The sequence below is a fragment of the Schistocerca cancellata genome, chromosome 7, assembly GCF_023864275.1.
Source record: "Schistocerca cancellata isolate TAMUIC-IGC-003103 chromosome 7, iqSchCanc2.1, whole genome shotgun sequence".
NCBI lineage: Eukaryota > Metazoa > Arthropoda > Insecta > Orthoptera > Acrididae > Schistocerca > Schistocerca cancellata.
The window spans coordinates 342,502,187-342,521,859 of NC_064632.1; the positions used below are offsets into that span (position 1 = coordinate 342,502,187).

A 19,673-nucleotide genomic window follows, 5' to 3' on the forward strand; every position below is an offset into this window, starting at 1 on the left:
CTGAAAGGTTGTAGAATCTGGGATGAAATAAAAAGCTTTCAACACTGTTGATGAATTTGTAAATAGAGGTGTAAGAGTTGTCTAGCAATTATAAACAAATTGCTGCTATTCTTACAAATTATTATAATCTGTTAATTTAATTCCAAACAAACAGCTTCCACTTATTAGTCTTTAGACTGTGAGTGGAACAACTTTCTGTAGGTAGTGTAATAAAATTGTAGAATTGCATACCGTACAATGCAAGCTGTATTTCAAAACGCACAACATATATACAAGTGTAACAATGGAGGGTACGTTATGCAGTTTGATATCTGCTTTGTGAGCTAATGAATAAAAGAAATGAATATCAGAAACCGATCCTCGCTGTCATGTGGAAAGATTTGACGCCAGCATTGCTGGTGTACGTTTAAGTGGCGCTGATTTTGACGTACTAAACGTGTCTCTGGTCAGAGGTATCATAGCGGCCTACTTCCAAAACAAACATGGAGCAGAAGTAACATTTGGAACAATCCGTCAATCCACACGAGTGAAGTTAGAGTATGCAATGCATGGTTTAGATGACAGACATGGAAGCAAAACAAAGCCGTGCTGCGCACAGGAAGAGAGACCAATTAAATAATGATGATAATAATCCTTGTCTGAAGGTTAATTTCCATTTGAAATATCTGAAATACGTCTTGATTACGAATAAAACAACCCTCTTAATTTAAGAATTCCTCTTTCAGGAGCAGGAAATGTCACTCAAATGCTTAGGTGCCAACAATTATGACAAAGACGCATGCAGTAAGCATTTTGACAACTACAATGCGTGCAAGAAATTCTGGGTGAGCAGAGACTTACTTTCTTTTTATTTCGTCTAACAACGAAGAGAATAGATATGCATACCCTACAACTGTAATTGTTACTTACATTGAGTTACCTTTAACCAAATACAAATGATCATTTAAAGCATTAGTATGAATTATGTGTGAAAAAGCAGTTCCACCCAGGGTCGTTGCAAACCCCAAATAGTGTCGGCTCATTATATAATTGTCGGAGTGATGATTTTATGTTGGTTATAAAAACACCCACCGTACATATCTAACGCGTTTCTAATACAAATTTATCAAGTCACTTGAAAATCACAACACAGTAGTTGTTTTGCATGATAATGTGATGTGAAGTATTGTAAAAATTAATAGTGTCAAGCAGCTGAAACCAATTTTTTCTTTCGAACTGTTGGTAAAAACAAGAAGCAACTCGTGAATTAAAGATAGTGCAATTGTTTTCCAAAATAGCAGTGAGTGAACACGAAAGTACATATTTGGCGTTGCAGTTATAATTAATAGAAACAGTAAGTTTTAAGCTAACTTCGCCTTTGTGAAGGTAAGTCAAAATCATTTCAACGTCATCATGTCAGATTTTGATCTTGTGTGTACACATCCTCCTGTGAAACACTACTGTGCCAAGGTGGGATGACTTGTGTGCTTCAACGATAGAGATAGTGGTTCCGTTGGTGTAACCACAACAGAGAGGTATCTGTGGACAGTCAAAATAAACCTGTGCTTCATGCAGGGGCAGCAGCCAGTGGCAGTGGTCTGGATGGTAGATCGACTTAGCTTTGTAATATTAACCAAACTGGCCTTGCTATGTTGGTACTGCATATGGCCAAATGCAGGAGGACCTACAGCTGTTATTTTTCCCAAGACTATACAATTGTTCTATATGACTTAATGAAAATGTCGTCTTCGAGAAAATTTAGTTATTTGCATGTTCCGTTGACTCATTACATCACTCGGTAGATGTTCAATGATTTTTAAAGCCGAAAACATTACTGTAAGGATCAGTCAAATGAAAATGACACAGAAAAGAGTAAGGAAACTGTTTGCTATTTCAAAAGTAATAACCATAATTCTTAATGCATTGATCCTCACTGTGAGACAAGATGGTCAGTGCCCTAATTGAAAAATGTGTGAAGTTGCCTAAGGAGCCATAGTGTACTTAGGTGTGCACATCTTCATCTGAAGTAAATGGACAGCCACATACATCTTTCATCGGAGCTCTATAAATATGGACACCATATGGGGAGAGATCGGGACTGTGTGGAGGATGTGTAAGGGTTCCCCTGAAAAACTTCTGCAGTGTATTCAAAACAACCAGGGTGACATGTAGGTGGGCCCACATCCTCCATACACTCCAGTATCTCTCCATGCAATTTTTAGAGCCCTGAAGAGAGACATTCGTGCCCTTCGGTTTGCTTTGGAAGGTGCGTGGCTGTGTACAATCACAGTTCCACAGGCCAACTTTTTCCATGAAGGCATTCATGTCTTGTCTTACAGGGGGACCAATGTATTTACAGCTATGATGTTTACTTTTGAAACGATAAACAGTTTACTTAATTTTTTTCCCATATACCTCATTTTTATTTACTGCCCCTTCTGTCTTCTGTAACACACTAAGGCTAAGTGATAGGCAGTGATAATCATTTCTTCGTATCACAGTGTGTATATGAATGTTTTCAATCAGTGATTAATTGTTGACAACAAACTTCATAAGGGAGCAAACGTGCTGTGAGACTGTAGTCAGTAAGGTCACCTGTTTAAAGAGCTGTCTAGTACAAGAAGTTCTAGAGTGAACACTACATATTACTCTTACTATATGCTTCTGGACAACACACTTCTATGATTGATTACCCCCATACTGATGGTTAGTCGGGGGTCCGTACCAGATAATATTGTTACAAGAAATGAAGAAGAACCAAAGAAGAGCAGCATGTTTTATTACAGATTCATTTAGCAAGCATGAAAACATCGCGAAGATACTCATCCAACTCTAGTGGCAGACACTGCTAGAGAGGTATTTTGCACCACGGTGTGGTTAACTATCAAAGTTCTTAAACATTCATTTCTAGAGGAGTTAACCAATATATCGATTCCCCCTAGGTAAAGTAAGTAAAGCAGTCATCAATCCAAAAGTTGTTTTGAACATCACTGTGCCTTACTAGACATGGTCCTGTTTTAGGTGGTATGTCATTGTTTTCCTCCAAGTTTTGAACTGACATAGCCAGCCTGTGACTGGGAGACCTAGAGTTTAATGTGGATTCCGAACCACAATGTACCTCGGCACTTTTCACATCAAGAAACATTGCTAGAGGTGAAAGGAATGATAAGTGACAGATAAAAATCCCAAGACTGACCAGATAGCTACATCTACATACATACTCTCAAGCCACCTGACGGTGTATGGTGGAGGGTACCTTGTGTACCTCTATTGGTTCTCCCTTCAGAAATACGGAAGCGTCCGATCCCGCCTGTCTGCTTTGACCCGTGAGGTCACAAATATGGCGGAAACGACCATAAACCACGATTTCAGTATGGCGCATATGAAGTCGGTACGTACACATTATGAGGACCAAAATACATCGAAAAACAAACACACACACACACACACTTTCCACAAAAAGCCTAGTGACATTAACGGGACAAGCGCGGGAAATGGGGTGTTTTTGGGTGGGGGCAAACTAAATATAAACTAATTTAGACGCCCACCCTCATACAAAACCACACAAAATGACGAAAAAAACCGACATCACAAAACTCCCCAAATACCACTGAACACATCATCATCTGGAATCGGACACTTCCCTTGTCCTGTATAGCTCAACAGCAGCTCCCGATCCCATAAATTAGGATCAAACACTTCCCTTGGCCTATATAGCTCAAAAACGTCTCCCGATACCAATATCAACATACACAGCCACACATTGAGATCGAACACTGCCCTTGACCTGCACACTGTTAATTTTATCTGTCATATCCATTCCTGAACAAAAACAACAATCGATTAATTTTACTAAAATTACCACACGATGTCCAGCGAACAACACTAAATTAACCTTCACACAAAATCATTAACTTACTGAAACGAATTCCACTACAAACACAGCTGACACTCGAACAATTCTGGATAATGAGCAAAAGCAAACTGAGCTCATTACACTACACAAACGAAAACCCTGAACATACCACCAGACAGCACAACAAACCACAACACGACATCTACAAACACGCCACACTCACAAACCAAACTCCGCGCCGTCATGACGTCACACATGACAACACCCTTACGTCACGGGTCAAAGCCGGCGCGTGGGATCGGACGCTTCTGTCGACCCCTCCCTTCTATTCCAGTCTCGTATTGTTCGTGGAAAAAAGGTTTGTCGGTATGCCTCTGTGTGGGCTCTAATCTCTCTGATTTTATCCTCATGGTCTCTTCACAAGATATACGTAGGAGGGAGCAATATACTGCTTGACTCCTCAGTGAAGGTATGTTCTCGAAACTTCAACAAAAGCCCGTACCGAGCTACTGAGCGTCTCTCCTACAGAGTCTTCCACTGGAGTTTATCAATCATCTCCGTAACACTTTCGCGATTACTAAATGATCCTGTAACGAATCGCGCTGCTCTCCGTTGGATCTTCTCTATCTCTTCTATCAACCCTATCTGGTATGGATCCCACACTGCTGAGCAGTATTCAAGCAGTGGGCGAACAAGCATACTGTAACCTACTTCCTTTATTTTCGGATTGCATTTCCTTCGTATTCTTCCAATGAGTCTGTCTGTCATCTGCTTTACCGACTATCAACTTTATATGACCATTCCATTTTAAATCACTACTAATGCGTACTCCCAGATAATTTATGGAATTAACTGCTTCCAGTTGCTGACCTACTATATTGTAGCTAAATGATAAGGGATATTTCTTTCTGCAGAAAGACCATAAAGAAAAAATTAGAGAAAGATTCGACCTCACACAGAGGGGTACCAGCAATCATTCTTCCCATGTACTATTCACAGGTAGACCAGGAAAAGGAGAAGTGAAGTAGTACACTAAGTATCAAGTTGCACAAAGTAACTTCCACCACATACTGTAAAGTGGGCTTCAGAGTATAGATATATATTCTACCAGTATTTGGAGGGATGTAGAGGTATTAAAAACTGGAACACACAGTACTGATGTTCGACAGTAATAGTTATTTTATAGTTCATTGTGAACTGGCTTTCAGCTTTCTAGGCCATTCTCTGACATCTCGAGATTAAACAGACAGTCCACTCAAATTTGGCTATTGTTTATAATTGTACAAAGATTGTTTTTTTCCAAAGATAGATGACTTTTCATGACGACATATCTGTACAAAAGATACAAACATAATTAAATACTCAAAGAAACTATGAACAAATCTTGTATTGCATTATACTCAAAGATTAAATATATAACAATTTGTGATATAAAATAAGTAACTGAGACATGTTTGAAGTAAAATTATTTCCAATTCAGCAGACTATACAGTCAGTCATAGAAATTATCAATGGGGCCCTCTCTGAGCATCTTATTAGCTGAAATGTTTATAAATAATTTTGAACAAAAGTTTTTAGATAAAGAGATGCTGTGATCTAAAATACTACAGTGGTCTGCCTATGTAGCTAATTGGTCAGCATATCTGACTGCTGTGCGGAGCACCAAGGTTCAATTCCCAGCAGTTTTTATGTGGTGGGAGAACTAAAACTCAGCCTTGTGATGCCAGTTGAGGAGCTACTAGAGTGATAATTAGCAGCTACGAGGTCCAGGAAGCTGATAACAGTCCGGAGAGCAGAATGTTGACCATATGCCCCTCCATGCCCCATTGAACGACACAGTGGATGGTTGCTACTGACTTAACATTGGTATGCTGTAGAATTACTGAACATTTTCTAAGTTTAAGTATAATACATATCCTTGGGACAGAAAAGCTTCTGTCCAGAAATCAGCACAGTTTTAGAAAACTTCTGTCTTGTGAAACTCAGCTTGCCCTTTTGTCACATTATAAATTGTGAAGTATGGATGAAAGGCAGCAGACAGGTTCGATATTTGTAGATTTCTGGAAAGCATATGACAGAGTGCACCAGTGCACACTGTTAATGAAGGTCCAAGCGATTGGAGTAGGTTCAAAGGTATGGGAGTGGCTAGAAGACTTGTTAAGTAATAGTACCAGTACGTTTTCCTCAATGGCAAGTGTTCATCAGAGACTGTGATATTCTCAGGAGTGCTCCAAAGAAATGTGATAGGACCACTCTTGTTCTCTGTGTACATAAATAATCTGATGGATTGTAAGAGCAGCAATCTGCGACTGCTTGCTGATGACACTTTATCGTAGGGGAAAGTATAAGGATACAGGTCGACTTAGACAGATTTCTATTTGGTGTGATGAATGGCACTCATTCTAAACGCACGAAAATATTCAAAATATATGTTAATGCAGATAAGTGGAAAAAAAACCGTGCAGATATGCTTTAATACAGTCTAATGTTGTGCTATGTGTCACAGTCACTTCGATTAAATATCGAGGTGTAACTTTGCAAAGCAAACAAGTCCATTAAGATGATAGTAGGGAAGGCAAATAATCAACTTCAGTTTATTGCAAGAATTGTAGGAAAGTGTAACTCACTCACAAAAGAGACAATGTATTGAACACTTGTGCAACACATTCTTGAGTACTGCTGGGGTGTTTGAGATCCCCATCAAGATGTATTAAAAGAATACATTGAAGCTATTCAGAGGCATGCTACTGGGTTTGTTAGCAGCAGGTTCGATCAACTTGTGACTGTTACGGAGATGCATTGTAAATTCAAATGGAATGCATGAAGGAAAGACAGTGTTCTTCTCGCAAAAAACCATTGAGAAAATTTAGAGGACAGGTATTTCCAGCTGACAACAGAACAGTCTACTGCCACCAACATACATTTCATGTAAAGATCAAGAAGACAAGAAATTAGGGCTCGTACAGAGGCATTTATACAGTAATTTTCCACACTTCATTTGCAATTGGAACAGGAAAGGAAATGACTAGTTGTGGTACATGATACCTGCCCCTAGTATATGCAGGGCTGGGTCCATATTTGCAGATATGTTTTACAAGCCAGGTAGAGCTCCTGCCTTATCTAGGGAGGTTTTTTGTCAACAGAAGAGTTGCTGAGCGGTTCACCTCAAAGCCTTGTGCTGTTGTGCTGATACATGGCGCACAGGTCGCAGCACACAGAGCTGCAGTCTGCATAGTCACATGTCCATGTGACAACACCCCTGTATTCCTCTGCTGAAGTGTACTTAGGTCGCCACTCAGCCCCTTGACAGATAGTTCAACTCCGGGCTACAGACAGACCACCAGCATCCCTTGAGACTAAGCTAGAGAGTACAAAGCCTGCCACTGCTGCTACTCACCAGACAGTGCTGTCGCATACCTTTGTGAGAATCACGGGTATTGGACTCCCATAAGCAGTTCCAGAAAACCCCACTTTGCCTCTGCCTGGATGACAGATGCTGGACTTCTATCAGCCACTCTGGAAGGCCCTGCTTCGCTGGACCTGCACCTCAACTACCCGTGAGCTGACGGTCTCATGGGACCATGTCACTGTGCATTCACATCACCACCTTGCTTATCGCCACTATTGACAATCGTGGCGCCAGCCGGTGTGGCTGAGCAGTTCTAGGCGCTTCAGTCTGGAACTGCGTGACAGTTGCAGGTTCGAATCCTGCCTGGGGGCATGGATGCGTGTGATGTCCTTAGGTTAGTTAGGTTTAAGTAGTTCTAAGTTGTAGGGGACTGATGACCTCAGATGTTAAGTCCCATACTGCTCAGAGCCATTTTTTTGACAATCGTGGACTTCTTCATAGGGGGCACTTTCTATGCATTGTCACAGAAAGGCATTCAAGTTGCACTCATGTGTGGACCTTCATCCTCGAAAGCTGTACTGAGTGAGTTCGTTGTGAATTAACAAACTTTGGTTCTGCAATGTGTGCATATCAACCACTACCTTGGAACACCATACAGTCGAGGATACTTCTCAATACCTTCTGCCATATACCATATGGCAGCTTGCAGATAATGTAGGTCTAGATGTGGACGATGTACTGTGCTTGTGGACAGGTACCACCAGGCAAATAAACAAATTTTTCCACTGTAATAAAATTAATGTTACAATGGTGCTGGGAGGAGACTCAACTTCTTAAACCTTACTATTTACATTATCAAAAAAATTCTTTATTTAAGATACACAGCAAAGTGGCTTTCTGCAGACACAGTAATACCTACCAATTCCCACCATCCTATAATGCACAAACATACAGCTTTCCACTCCATGGCACACCACCAGCTCTATATACCACAGACCAAATTAGATTTTGAAAATGCATTAAAAATAATTAAAGAAATTGCATACAGTAATGGTTATAATCTTGCCCTAATTTATAATGTACTTAGTAGGAAGAAAAGACAGAGGGTAACAGCGCTTCTGTATCTTCCTCACAATGCGATAAAATTTAGGAAATATACACCAGCTTTTTGTACTAGCAATACTTATTCACATTCATTTCAACAGACAAGATTCCACTTTTAGAAGAGAGTGGAATTTATAGGATTTCTTGCAATATGTGTGGCAAATTATATTTGGGCCAAGGTCTGGTAGGGCTATAACTACTAGACTCACTGAACAGGAAAGGAGTTGGAAACTGAAAAAGAAAGATTCCAAATTTGCTAAACATGCTCTGCATGAATGTCATTCTTATGAAATTAAATGAGGCATTCAGAATACAAGTGGTGCAGGTCCAAAGTAAGTGTTTCTGAGATATCAGAGGATAAGGACATATGGGAATAAAACAATCAGCATGAACTTCAGGCAAACAAAAATGTACTTTATTTTAAGGCAGACAATTGTGCTTCACTCGTTCCATGCAAATTAGAGTACATAGAAGAAACATTGTAGTCTGCGGCAATGTTTGAAACTGAAAATATGGATTTGCTTCAGTAGACTCCTGAAAATAATTGCAAACAAAGTAGTACACAGTATTACAGTTCCATGTTTAATATTTCTATATCCCTTCTTGTACTGACTACATTTGCCTACATATTCACACCCAGAACAATTCATGATTGTCTTCAGACTCACCAAACCGTTTTTGATGTGTGTTTGCAATGCAAGGAATATGTTCGAAGAAATTGTGCTAAACGGGAGGAATAGAAGTGAGCAAATCCAAGATATACTACTACTTCTTTGCATCCGTAACTGCTGGTCACTGCTTGTAGAGACTGTCTTCTTCTGGCAGCTGATGTGCTGGTCTTCCTTTACCTTTGTTTGCCAAATTAATTTCGTGGAACTGTATGCCAGCACCAAGGCTGTTTTTGTGTTTTAATGAATATGCATGTCTCTCTTCATACCTCAACCACTGAATGTCTAACCAGTTCCCGCTGTGACCGTCAGTGATTTTCTTCCATTTTACAATGGCTGCTTCCAATTGCATTGGGAATAAAAAAAATCTGTATGGTATCATTTGAACTATTTTAAACAGATTTTTCTTCTTGGACACTCTCACAATGGTTATCCAGTCATCTGACAAATAAACATGCATTGCTTTTCTACTCTTTGCTTCTATCAAGCTGAAGTTGACATCATTTTGTAGGTATGGATGCCCTGGCACAAGAAATTTATGGTTTATGATTTCTGTTTCCATACCAAGTTCTTGTAATAGTTGCTTCAAAGCAAGTGCCATTTTTATGTTCCAATTGTGTCCTGTGCACCTGTCAGAATATACAGTTATGCGCTTACAGTGTTTCAAAACAGATTATGTTGTTGTCAAACCATGTACACAAATGGTATAAGTGATAAAAATGTGGCCCATTTTTCGCAGCACGTTTTGAATTATATTAGTTTACCATCAGTTTCTTCTGAATAGTGATCTCTGTCCATAGCAACAATTAATTGTTGTGATGGAACTACAAATCTTTGAAACACAGCTTGCTGTGTGGCCTTGCTTCACTTGTCCTCTGAAATAATAAACAGCTCTTCCAGTTGCCAAGTAAAGTGGTGCAATCTGACACCACACAGCTCAAATAGGGACTTCATTCACTAGTCCATGGAAAATATCCCATAATTCAGGGTGTACTATGCCTCTGTTCTCAAAACAATTTTTGTGGATCTACACTACTTGTATCTGTAGGCAAATAAAGCTGAAAACTAACTTTACTAGAAATTCTTACTATAAGGAAACACCAATCACAGAATCCTTATGTGGTTCTTAAGGAGAAAATACAGTTCAATTATTCACCCTTGCTAGAATAACAGCAGCTTTTTAATATTTTTGTCTGCCCTAAGATAACATGCTCATTAAATAATCATTGTACAGCTATAGACTCTTGCTGATGATGTGTGGACTGTCTGTTTAGTCTTTAGTTGTCTGAAGATGGGCTAGAAAGCTGAAAGCGTGTTCACAACAAACTACAGAATAAATATTATTGTGAAACATCAGTACTTTGTATTTCAGTTGTAACATAGATAATTTGTTCAAGAAACAAGTGGACCACCCTGTTGCTGAACACGCTGCCAAACATGATATCCTTCATTTCAATGGCTGCTTCACAGCCTGTGCCTTATGAATCCTTCCAACCAACACCGCTTTTCTCATGCTATCTTTAAACTTCATCAAAGGAAAATAGATACTCATAAACACATTTTTCAGAAAATAAAATAAAAGGGTTGTTTTTGAGATTTTGAAAACCAAACTTTTTGGATTTTTGCAAGACTGAATTAATCTCATGGTAGTGTTGTGTTGCACATCAAATTAAAACACACTTCAGGAGCTTTAAAATGGCACTACTGCAAATCTGTAGCTCCAGTAGTTTTGGCCTTAAAGTCAAATTGATTCCCCACAATGTTTAGAAAACAACAGTTTTTAATATTTTTGATCACAAAAACAAAAAAAGTAGCATAGCCAGGAACTGTTAGAATTTGCAGTAGTTGTTAACTGTCAAATATTCCAAAAATCTGAGAAATCTGTAATATCAAGAACCAAAAATTTAGCAAAACTGGTTGACTTGATAGGAATGGTGCATTTGATAGGAACTGACACTGTGATTTTCAGTCCAAATACAATTATGATACAGTTCTTCACACTAGTCTGTCCTGACAAGCCTCTTCATCTCTGTATAACTTTTGCACCCACATACAGTTGAACCTACTTACTGTAGTCAACACTCAAGTCTCCCTCTACTATTGTTACCTTCCACATGTCCCACAGTTAAAAAATTGTTTTTTACATAACTGGATCCACAGCCACCAAGTATTGGTTAAATGAGGATATTTCGGCTATAACTTAATGCAACACTTTTATTTGCAGTTGGCCAATTTCAACCTCATGAATATTATCAAGCATCTGCAACTAAATGGCCACACATCTAATGTTTGTAGACCACACATGAAGTCAAAAAACAAAATATTGTAAAGAATGCCAAGGCATATTCCAGTTAACTTTGTTGTACCTGCTTATAACACAGTCATGATCAGTGTTGAGATAAGTATGAACTACCTTATTTCATGTATAGTCTACAAATGGTTGGTGCAAGACCACATGGTTGCAAATACTTGATAATGACCATGAAGTTGAAATCAGCCAGTATTAAATAAAGTATTACATAACGTTTCAGTCTCAGTGGAATGGAGTCCTGATTTAATTCCAAATTTGATAATTCATTGGTAGGACAGCTTGTGTTGAAATTTTCTCTCTTTTAGTTAATTCATGGCATAAATCTATATTCTACTCAGTCTGATCCAGTGCCTTCTTGTTAGTAATGCAATCTACCCATCAGCTCTCCAGAATTCTCCTATTGCACCACATTTAAAAAATTCTATTCTCTTCTTCTCTCTACTGCTTGTTATTCTGTAAAAGGCGATATCCAAAGAAATACTACAAGAAATACTTCTTAACAATTCAATTTATGTTAATTGTTTACAAATTTCTCGTTTTCACAAATATTTTTGTTGCTATTGCCAGTCTGCATTTTATATCTTCTCTGCTTCGACCATAATCAGTTATTTTTCTGTGCCAAAAGCAGTACTCCTCTACTACTTACAGTGCCTCACTTCCAATCTATTTCACTCAGCATCACCTTAATTGAATACAACTACATTCCATTTCTCTTTATTTGCTTATATTGGTTATGTTCATCTGATACAAAATTTTCAAAATACCAACCATTCCATTCAACTGAGGTTCCCGTTCCTCTGCCATCTTTAACAGATTGCAGTGTCACTGATGTACCGCACAGTAATTTTATATCCTTTCTCAAGGTCTTCTTTGTAGCTTGCTCAGTTTATATATTGAATAACACTGGGGATAGGGTGCAACCTGTCTCATTCCATTCCCAACTACTGCTTCCCTTTCATGTTCTGTGGCTCTTAAACTGCATTTCTTGAGATTACAACTTGATAATAAATTCAGATAGGAGGACCATACCACATAACTGCTGAAGCCTCTAAACAAATCTCTATTTGAATGCGAATGTTGTCAAACACAGGCGATATAAAAATAAAAAAATCTAGCATACTTTCCTTACTTCTCTTGGAATCATTTTTTTGGGGTAACTCATCAAGTCAAGCTAAAGTTTTGTGTGTCCGAAACAGTTAATAATTTTTTCGTGGTGTGAACTCAGGAACATCCTGCAGAGGCCTGTTTAGGGAACTAGGAATGCTAACTACTACCAGTACACATGTTCCCTAATAAAATTTGTTATTTAAAATTGCTGAGAGTTGTAGAGAGACTTTGTGTGTGTGTGTGTGTGTGTGTGTGTGTGTGTGTGTGTGTGTGTGTGAGAGAGAGAGAGAGAGAGAGAGAGAGAGAGAGAATTCAAAATAGCATCGCCGATCAGAGATCATATTAAACATTTAGTTCTGTATTATATGATTGGTTGTGCCAATTCACATATTGAAGGCATGCAAATGCTTACTGGCTCGAATAAAATCATGCCTAGTAAAGCATTTTGATGTTAAAATCAGCAGTTTTTTGGAATATCAGCAGCGGAAACCATTGCACTGTTTCAGCAAGGATACAGAGAGGAAGTATTCATCCAAGCATAGTCCACAAATGTTGCTGTTCGTTTTTTAATAAAAGAAAGAAAGAAGAAGACGTTGGATGGCTATTGAAAATTAAACATGTCAAATGTCCCTCAGCCTTCGAATAGATGAGAACAAAGTATTACAGAACATCATACAATGTAGGCTTTCACGGCTGGTGTTGTCTTCAGTTGAAACTTCCGGGCTGAGAGGCCGTGGTCGATGTATAAAATTTCTACCTGAAGTCCGTACCTCCCTCCCTCCCTCCCTCCCTCCCTCCCTCAATCCACATGAGGACAATATGGCTTAGTTTTTTTTATATGAAGTTGGGTAATCTACCATGAATTTGTTTCCCAAGGCACCAGAGTTAACCAGCATTACAGTTTCCAAATGCCTAAACAGTAGTATGATGCTTCTCAGTAAAAATGGCGTGCTTTGAAAAGATCAAACAACAAACATTAAGTTGGATGGACTCTATTTTAAAGTGTTATTGTTTTTGAATTGTTTTCTGAAATCCAGGATTTTTAACTGAATAATTCTCATGACTTTGCTTCCACCTTGTGTATACTATACATTACTGTTAATTTAGATGAAGCAGGCAAGGGCCATTTGCAATAATGTACAGATCTCAGTAAGTTGCACTACATGTTTTAACATCCAACTTATGTTATGATGTGCATACAGTGCCTACAATGTATCGTATCTAATTATTGTTTCAGGATGCTGTTAGATCAGATAGAAGAGTGAAAGGGATTGTTCCTTATTTACCACCAGCAGAAGAAAGGGAAAAAGTTAAAGAAGAATACATTGCGACTCTAAGGAGATAGTAAAGTTGTAGCTGTATAGTTAATTGTAATAAATATCATGTTTTATATTATCTAAAACTGTGATTGCATGTGTAACACCTCTCAGGCTATAGAAAGACTGTAGCTAATAAACTCTGGACTGGTACGTGTTACCATTCACCTAGGAAAACACAGTTAGTACACAAGAGAGATTGATTGTAAAACACTTCTGTGATGCATCCTAGAATATTGTTCAAGTGTGTGTGGTACCCATACCAGATAGAACTAACTAGAGATACCAGAGAGATTAAGGGCAGCACAAATGGTCTCAGGTTTGTTTGATCCACAGATCACGACAGAAATATTTAAAAAAACAGGACTGCCAAATGCTTGAAGGTAGATGGCAACCATCCCATGAATGTCCACTTACAAAATTTTCAAGAATCAGTATTAAGTAAGGAATACATAAGGTCCTTACATGTATCACTGGCATAGGGACTACAAAGACAAGGTTAGATTAATTACAGTATGAACAGGGCAGAGAAATTTAAGCAGATATGTATGGAATGGAAACCTTAAGCTGTTGTACAATGGGAATTACTTGCTGCTGTACATTTCACAGTTGTTTGCAGAATGTAGTTATTGATTCAATTGCCAACTTTTTTTTATTTCAAAGGATTTTCTTAAAGGTCACCTGATCAGTTAATGTTATTTTTTAGGTATAGCCACGCTGGTTTTGTAAAACACTTCAGTGACAGAATCATGACTAGCTATGTTGCATAACAGTGAAACAAATAGCATTAGTTCCCATGCTCCCTTTGCTACTAAAATTGTTTCTTTTCTGTGACACACAGCCTATTTGCTTTTTAATTCAGGGTCTTTTAACTTTGGTAGTTTTACTTGGGAGACACCTAGAAAAGTAGTTGCACTTTGCTTATACTTTACTACTCAGACATGATAGCTATTTATTTATTTTATTGGTGCCCAAAAACATTGGTCAGCTATGGTTTTGTTAGTTCTCTGACATTAATAAATATGCAATTATAACAGAAAATGAGAACAGTGAGAAATTAGGACAATAGAGGGAGATAAAATGCCTCCGGAAAGCAAAGAAAGCATTGAAATTGCAGAGCAGCCACCAGCCACATGTAACTTTTCTTTATTTTGGCATGTTTCACTCAACCAACACGAGTGTCTTCAGAAGTTATGTAGCCAACGGCCAAATATTACAATTTGTAAGATATCAAAATAACAAGATGAGGCAACCATTTGTTGCGAAAGCTTGAATTTTGTGTGTATGTTTGTGTTTGTTTGTGTGTCTATCGACCTGCCAGCACTTTCGTTTGGTAATTCACATCATCTTTGTTTTTAGATATATAACAAAATGTTACATGTGATTTGTTGTTGCTGTGCATTTTTAATTTCTAACAGTCGCTGTTTCGTTGCAGGCAATGCCTGTGCTTACTAAAGAAACAATGGTTCTTGAAGCCCATAAATTTTAAAGAAAGAGTAAGGAAAAAATCACAAAGAAACTATCAAGTCTGCAAGGAATAAGGAAATTGTCATGAGAAATGTAGTGATGACACTAAAATGCAGTGTGAAAATGAGCAGGAAATTTAGAAGTGGCAATAACATAAAAAATGTCTGTCATTATCTAACATTTCTTGGAAGCATATAAGACACCAGGGTACAGGTGACACACTACATCAAGAGTGACAAATATAATACACTGATATAAAATGAAGCTATTAAAATGGAGCAGTATTCAAAAATTAATGTAATTTTTCTGAGAAATAAATTTACACATAAAGGCTAATGATCAGTGACATCCTTCTCAAATAAGCAGCTCTTCCTTGATGAACTCTTCCAGCAAAAAGTAACATTTATGTATCAGAGTATCACATAGTTTATTTTCCAATCAGCAGAAAATCCAGGATAGAACAACAATAATATGGTGTAGAATAGATCGTACTCACCCTCTTGAACAGCAGACATGCTCATTTATATGGGCACATGGCAACTGTTGTCTCTATGTGCAGAGGCCTGACAGTGGTGAGTATCAATCTTGGCTGGGGGAGTACTGAGGATGCAGAAGGGGATGGGGAAGGGGAGTGGTAGCAGGGTACATATGCAAGAAGATGCTGTGCTATTGCCTTTGGGAGTTACTGTGGCATGGTGGGAAAGTGATGATGGGCTGCTGGGTACAGCATTGCGAAACTGTGCTCAGTGGGAGGGGGGAGTGTTGATTTGGTAGAAGAGAGAAGGAGGAGAGAAGACTATGCAAGTGTGCTGAGGAGAAGGGAGGGGTGTGTGAGGCTGGAATGGGAGCAATGAAGGGCTAGAGGTAGGTGGAGGACAGAGGCTAGGGAAGGAAGGCAGGAGGGGAGAGTTCCTACCTTTTGGAATTCAGGAAAGCTGGTGTTAGACAGCATATTCCACAACTGTGTGGTTCGTCTGTATCTTGGCCATAAATTGGCCGTGCTTATTCATGTGGACAGACAGCTTGTTAGTGGTCATGCCCACATAGTATGTCACACAGTGGTTTCAGCTAAGTAGGTAGGCTACATGACTGCTTTCTCAGGTGGCCCCACTTTAGATGGGGTAGGAAATGTCTGTGACAGGACTGGAATAGATGGTACTGGGAGGATGTATGAACAGGTCTTGCATCTACACCTCTTCCAGGGGTATAAACCATGAGGACAAGAGGTGAGTTGGTTCTTGGTGGAAAAATTGTGAAAACATTGGTATAGGTTTAATCTTGATATATTACCTTAATTCGTCTTCAATTTCTACTACCTTATTTCATGTATAGTCTACAAATGGTTGGTGCATGACCACATGGTTGCATATACTTGAACTTTGGTGGTTGTAGATAATAACTCCAAATAGGACACAAGTGCGACCAATTGTTGGGTACTGTTGGAGTGTGTGGGATCTGCATCAGGTCGGATTTAGGGAGGACATCAAGTCAATTCAGAGGTGGGCTGTTAGGCTTGTTACCACCTAGGTTCGAATGACACTCAAGTATTATGGAGATGCATCAGGAACTCAAATGGGAATCACTGGAGGAAAGGAAATGTTCTGTTTGAGGAGCACTATTGTGAGAATATTTAGAGAACCGGCATTTGAAACTGACTGCAGAACGATTCTCCTGCCGCCAGCATACATTTCACGTAAGGACCATGTAGATGGTTCACATCAGTCATGTGAAACCCAACTTGCATTTTTCTTACATGAAGTACTGAAGACTTCCAATCAAGGCAATCAGATAGACACTGTGTTTCTTGATTTCCGAAAAGCATTTGACTCAGTACCACACCTATGCTTATTGTCAAAAGTACAATCATATGGGGTAACAAGTGGCTCTTATAACTGGATTGAGGACTTTATGGTAGGGAGGATGCAGCATGTTTTCTTGGATGGAGAGTCATCATCAGATGTAGAAGTCACTTCAGGTGTGCCTCTGGGAGGTGTGTTGGGACCCTTACTGCTCATGTTGTATGTTGATGACCTTGCAGACAATATTAATAGTAACCTCAGACTTTGCAAGTGATGCATCTATTTATAATGACGTACTATCTGAAAGAAGCTGCATTAATATTCAGTCAGATCTTGATAAGATTTTAAAGTGGTGCAAAGATTGGTAACATGCTTTAAATGTTCAGAAATAAAAAATTGTGCACCTCACAAAACAAAAACAAAAAAGCAGATGGTAGGCTTTGGTTTATTGGTAGAATACTGGGGAAGTGCACTCAATCGACAAAGGATATTGTTTAAAAATCACTCAAGCAAGAGTTCTACAATATTGCTCAAGTGTGTGGGGCTCAAACCAGAGACTAGCAAGGGAATTGAAGATATACAGAGAAGGGTAGCAGAAATGGTCACAGTTTTGTTTGATCCATGGGACAGTGTCACAGAGATCCTGAAAGAAGCTGAACTAGAGGATTCTTGAAGATAGACGTAAACTGTACTGAGAAAGTCTATTAACAAAGTTTCAAGAATCAGCTGTAAATGATGACTCTAGGAATATACTACAATCACCTACATATCACTCACATAGGGATCGTGAGGATAAGATTAGAATGATTACTGCATGCACAGAGACATTCAAACAATCATTCTTCCCGCACTCCATGCGTGAATAGAACAGAAAGAAACCCTAATAACTGATACAGTGGGATGTACCCTCTGCCATGGGCCTCATGATGGTTTACAGAGTGTAGATGTAGATCTAGAAGATAAGATTATTGTGATTAGGACTCGTACGGAGACATATTGCCTTAAATAATTGCAAAAGTTCTATTAAAGTAATAATATTTTTTTAAATGCTGGAATCATTTCTGTAAATATTGTAATATTTCAGTATATTCATTTATAATTACCCTTTCTTCTCTACGGAAGCTTAAAGTATGCCACTGCAGCTAGGTTTCACTTAAAGAGACATGTTGCACTTGATGTGTTATGATCTTACATTTATTATAATGACAGGTTCTGTTGGCCTTTAGAGTACTGTACGGTAGTGTATTTACTTAATGCATTTCATTTACATTAAAGCATTACATATTTAGCACGTGCTTGCCATTCAGTAAACAAGTTTTTTCAGTGCCACAAGAAAAGTAAGAAAAGCTCAACCATAAGCTACATGGATATTGATGTGTTGGCAGAAGAGCCAACACCGTATAGCTAGAGGAGGCCGAAATGCACGCGTTTAAGCTCACGCAGACTGGCGTGAGGTCTGGAACAGTTAAAGGAGTTGAGTCTAATAAATAAAGTACGAAGCTCTTGGAATACTTAACTTTAATCCACAATTGGAGAACATCGGTCTGACGGTACAGGCATCCATAGATAAATATTAAATGATACTGGTAATGGCGCCTTGCTAGGTCGTAGCAATTGACGTAGCTGAAGGCTATGCTAACTATCGTCTCGGCAAATGAGAGCGTATTTGTCAGTGTAGCTTCGCAAGCAAAGTCGGCTGTACAACTGGGGCGAGTGCTAGGACGTCTCACTAGACCTGCCGTGTGGCGGCGCTCGGTCTGCAATCACTGACAGTGGCGACACGCGGGTCCGTTGTATACTAGCGGACCGCGGCCGATTTAAAGGCTACCACCTAGCAAGTGTGGTGTCTGGCGGTGACACCACAGATATTGTACAAAGTAACCACACATTTAATTCAATTTCTGATTCATTAAGTATGACAAACATGGAATAAGCTTGGTACCCATAATGTTGTTAAGCTAACTATCTTTAGAACATGTGCAAAAGCAACATATCATTCAGTAAATTCAAAATACTACAAATACCCTTTTACAAAACCCATACCAATTTTTACTGCCACCCAGTAGAAAACGTTACAAACCCTCTCCAGATTTTGTCATTTAATGAGTTACACCTGCAAAACTCATTACAAAATAAACTAAATTACGCTCCATAAAAATCTTTATTTAAATCTTGCAATTGGATGGACAGTATCATTAATTTAAAGTAGTATTCTTAATCTGAAAACTCATTTAAGTTTGAGCATGTCTCTCTCAGCAGAAGACTGCTAGAGGATATTCTGTTTCCACCAGTATTGCTAAAATTAGCCATACCCTTTTTGGTGGACTGAGCAAAGTACCAACTAGAAAACTGTTACCTCCCTGTTGTTGTTGTTGTGGTCTTCCGTCCTGAGACTGGTTTGATGCAGCTCTCCATGCTACTCTATCCTGTGCAAGCCTCTTCATCTCCCAGTACCTACCGCAACCTACATCCTTCTGAATCTGCTTAGTGTATTCATCTCTTGGTCTCCCTCTATGATTTTTACCCTCCACGCAGCCCTCCAATACTAAATTGATGATCCCTTGATGCCTCAGAACATGTCCTACCAACCGATCCCTTCTTCTAATCAAGTTGTGCCACAAACTTCTCTTCTCCCCAATCCTATTCAATACTTCCTCGTTAGTTATGTGATCTACCCATCTAATCTTCAGCATTCTTCTGTAGCACCACATTTCAAA

General features: G+C 38.9%; 1 protein-coding gene across 1 annotated transcript; it reads left to right on the forward strand.

The window, feature by feature from the left end:
• Positions 1–458: 458 nt before the first annotated feature.
• LOC126092522 (coiled-coil-helix-coiled-coil-helix domain-containing protein 7) lies at positions 459–13,871 on the forward strand. The gene is made up of 3 exons (XM_049908150.1): positions 459–644; positions 726–824; positions 13,612–13,871. Exons 1-3 carry the CDS (start codon positions 558–560, stop codon positions 13,717–13,719), a joined length of 294 nt encoding a protein of 97 aa, XP_049764107.1. The 5' UTR covers positions 459–557; the 3' UTR covers positions 13,720–13,871.
• The last annotated feature ends 5,802 nt before the right edge of the window (positions 13,872–19,673 follow it).

What these genes read in the sequence shown, in the direction of transcription:
- LOC126092522 (XM_049908150.1), top strand. Translation starts at nt 558, where the DNA reads ATGACAGACATGGAAGCAAAACAAAGCCGTGCTGCGCACAGGAAGAGA. An exon ending in ATAATAATCCTTGTCTGAAG is followed by an intron (nt 645 to 725) that starts GTTAATTTCCAT and finishes TTCCTCTTTCAG; the next exon opens with GAGCAGGAAATGTCACTCAA. An exon ending in ATGCGTGCAAGAAATTCTGG is followed by an intron (nt 825 to 13,611) that starts GTGAGCAGAGAC and finishes TTATTGTTTCAG; the next exon opens with GATGCTGTTAGATCAGATAG.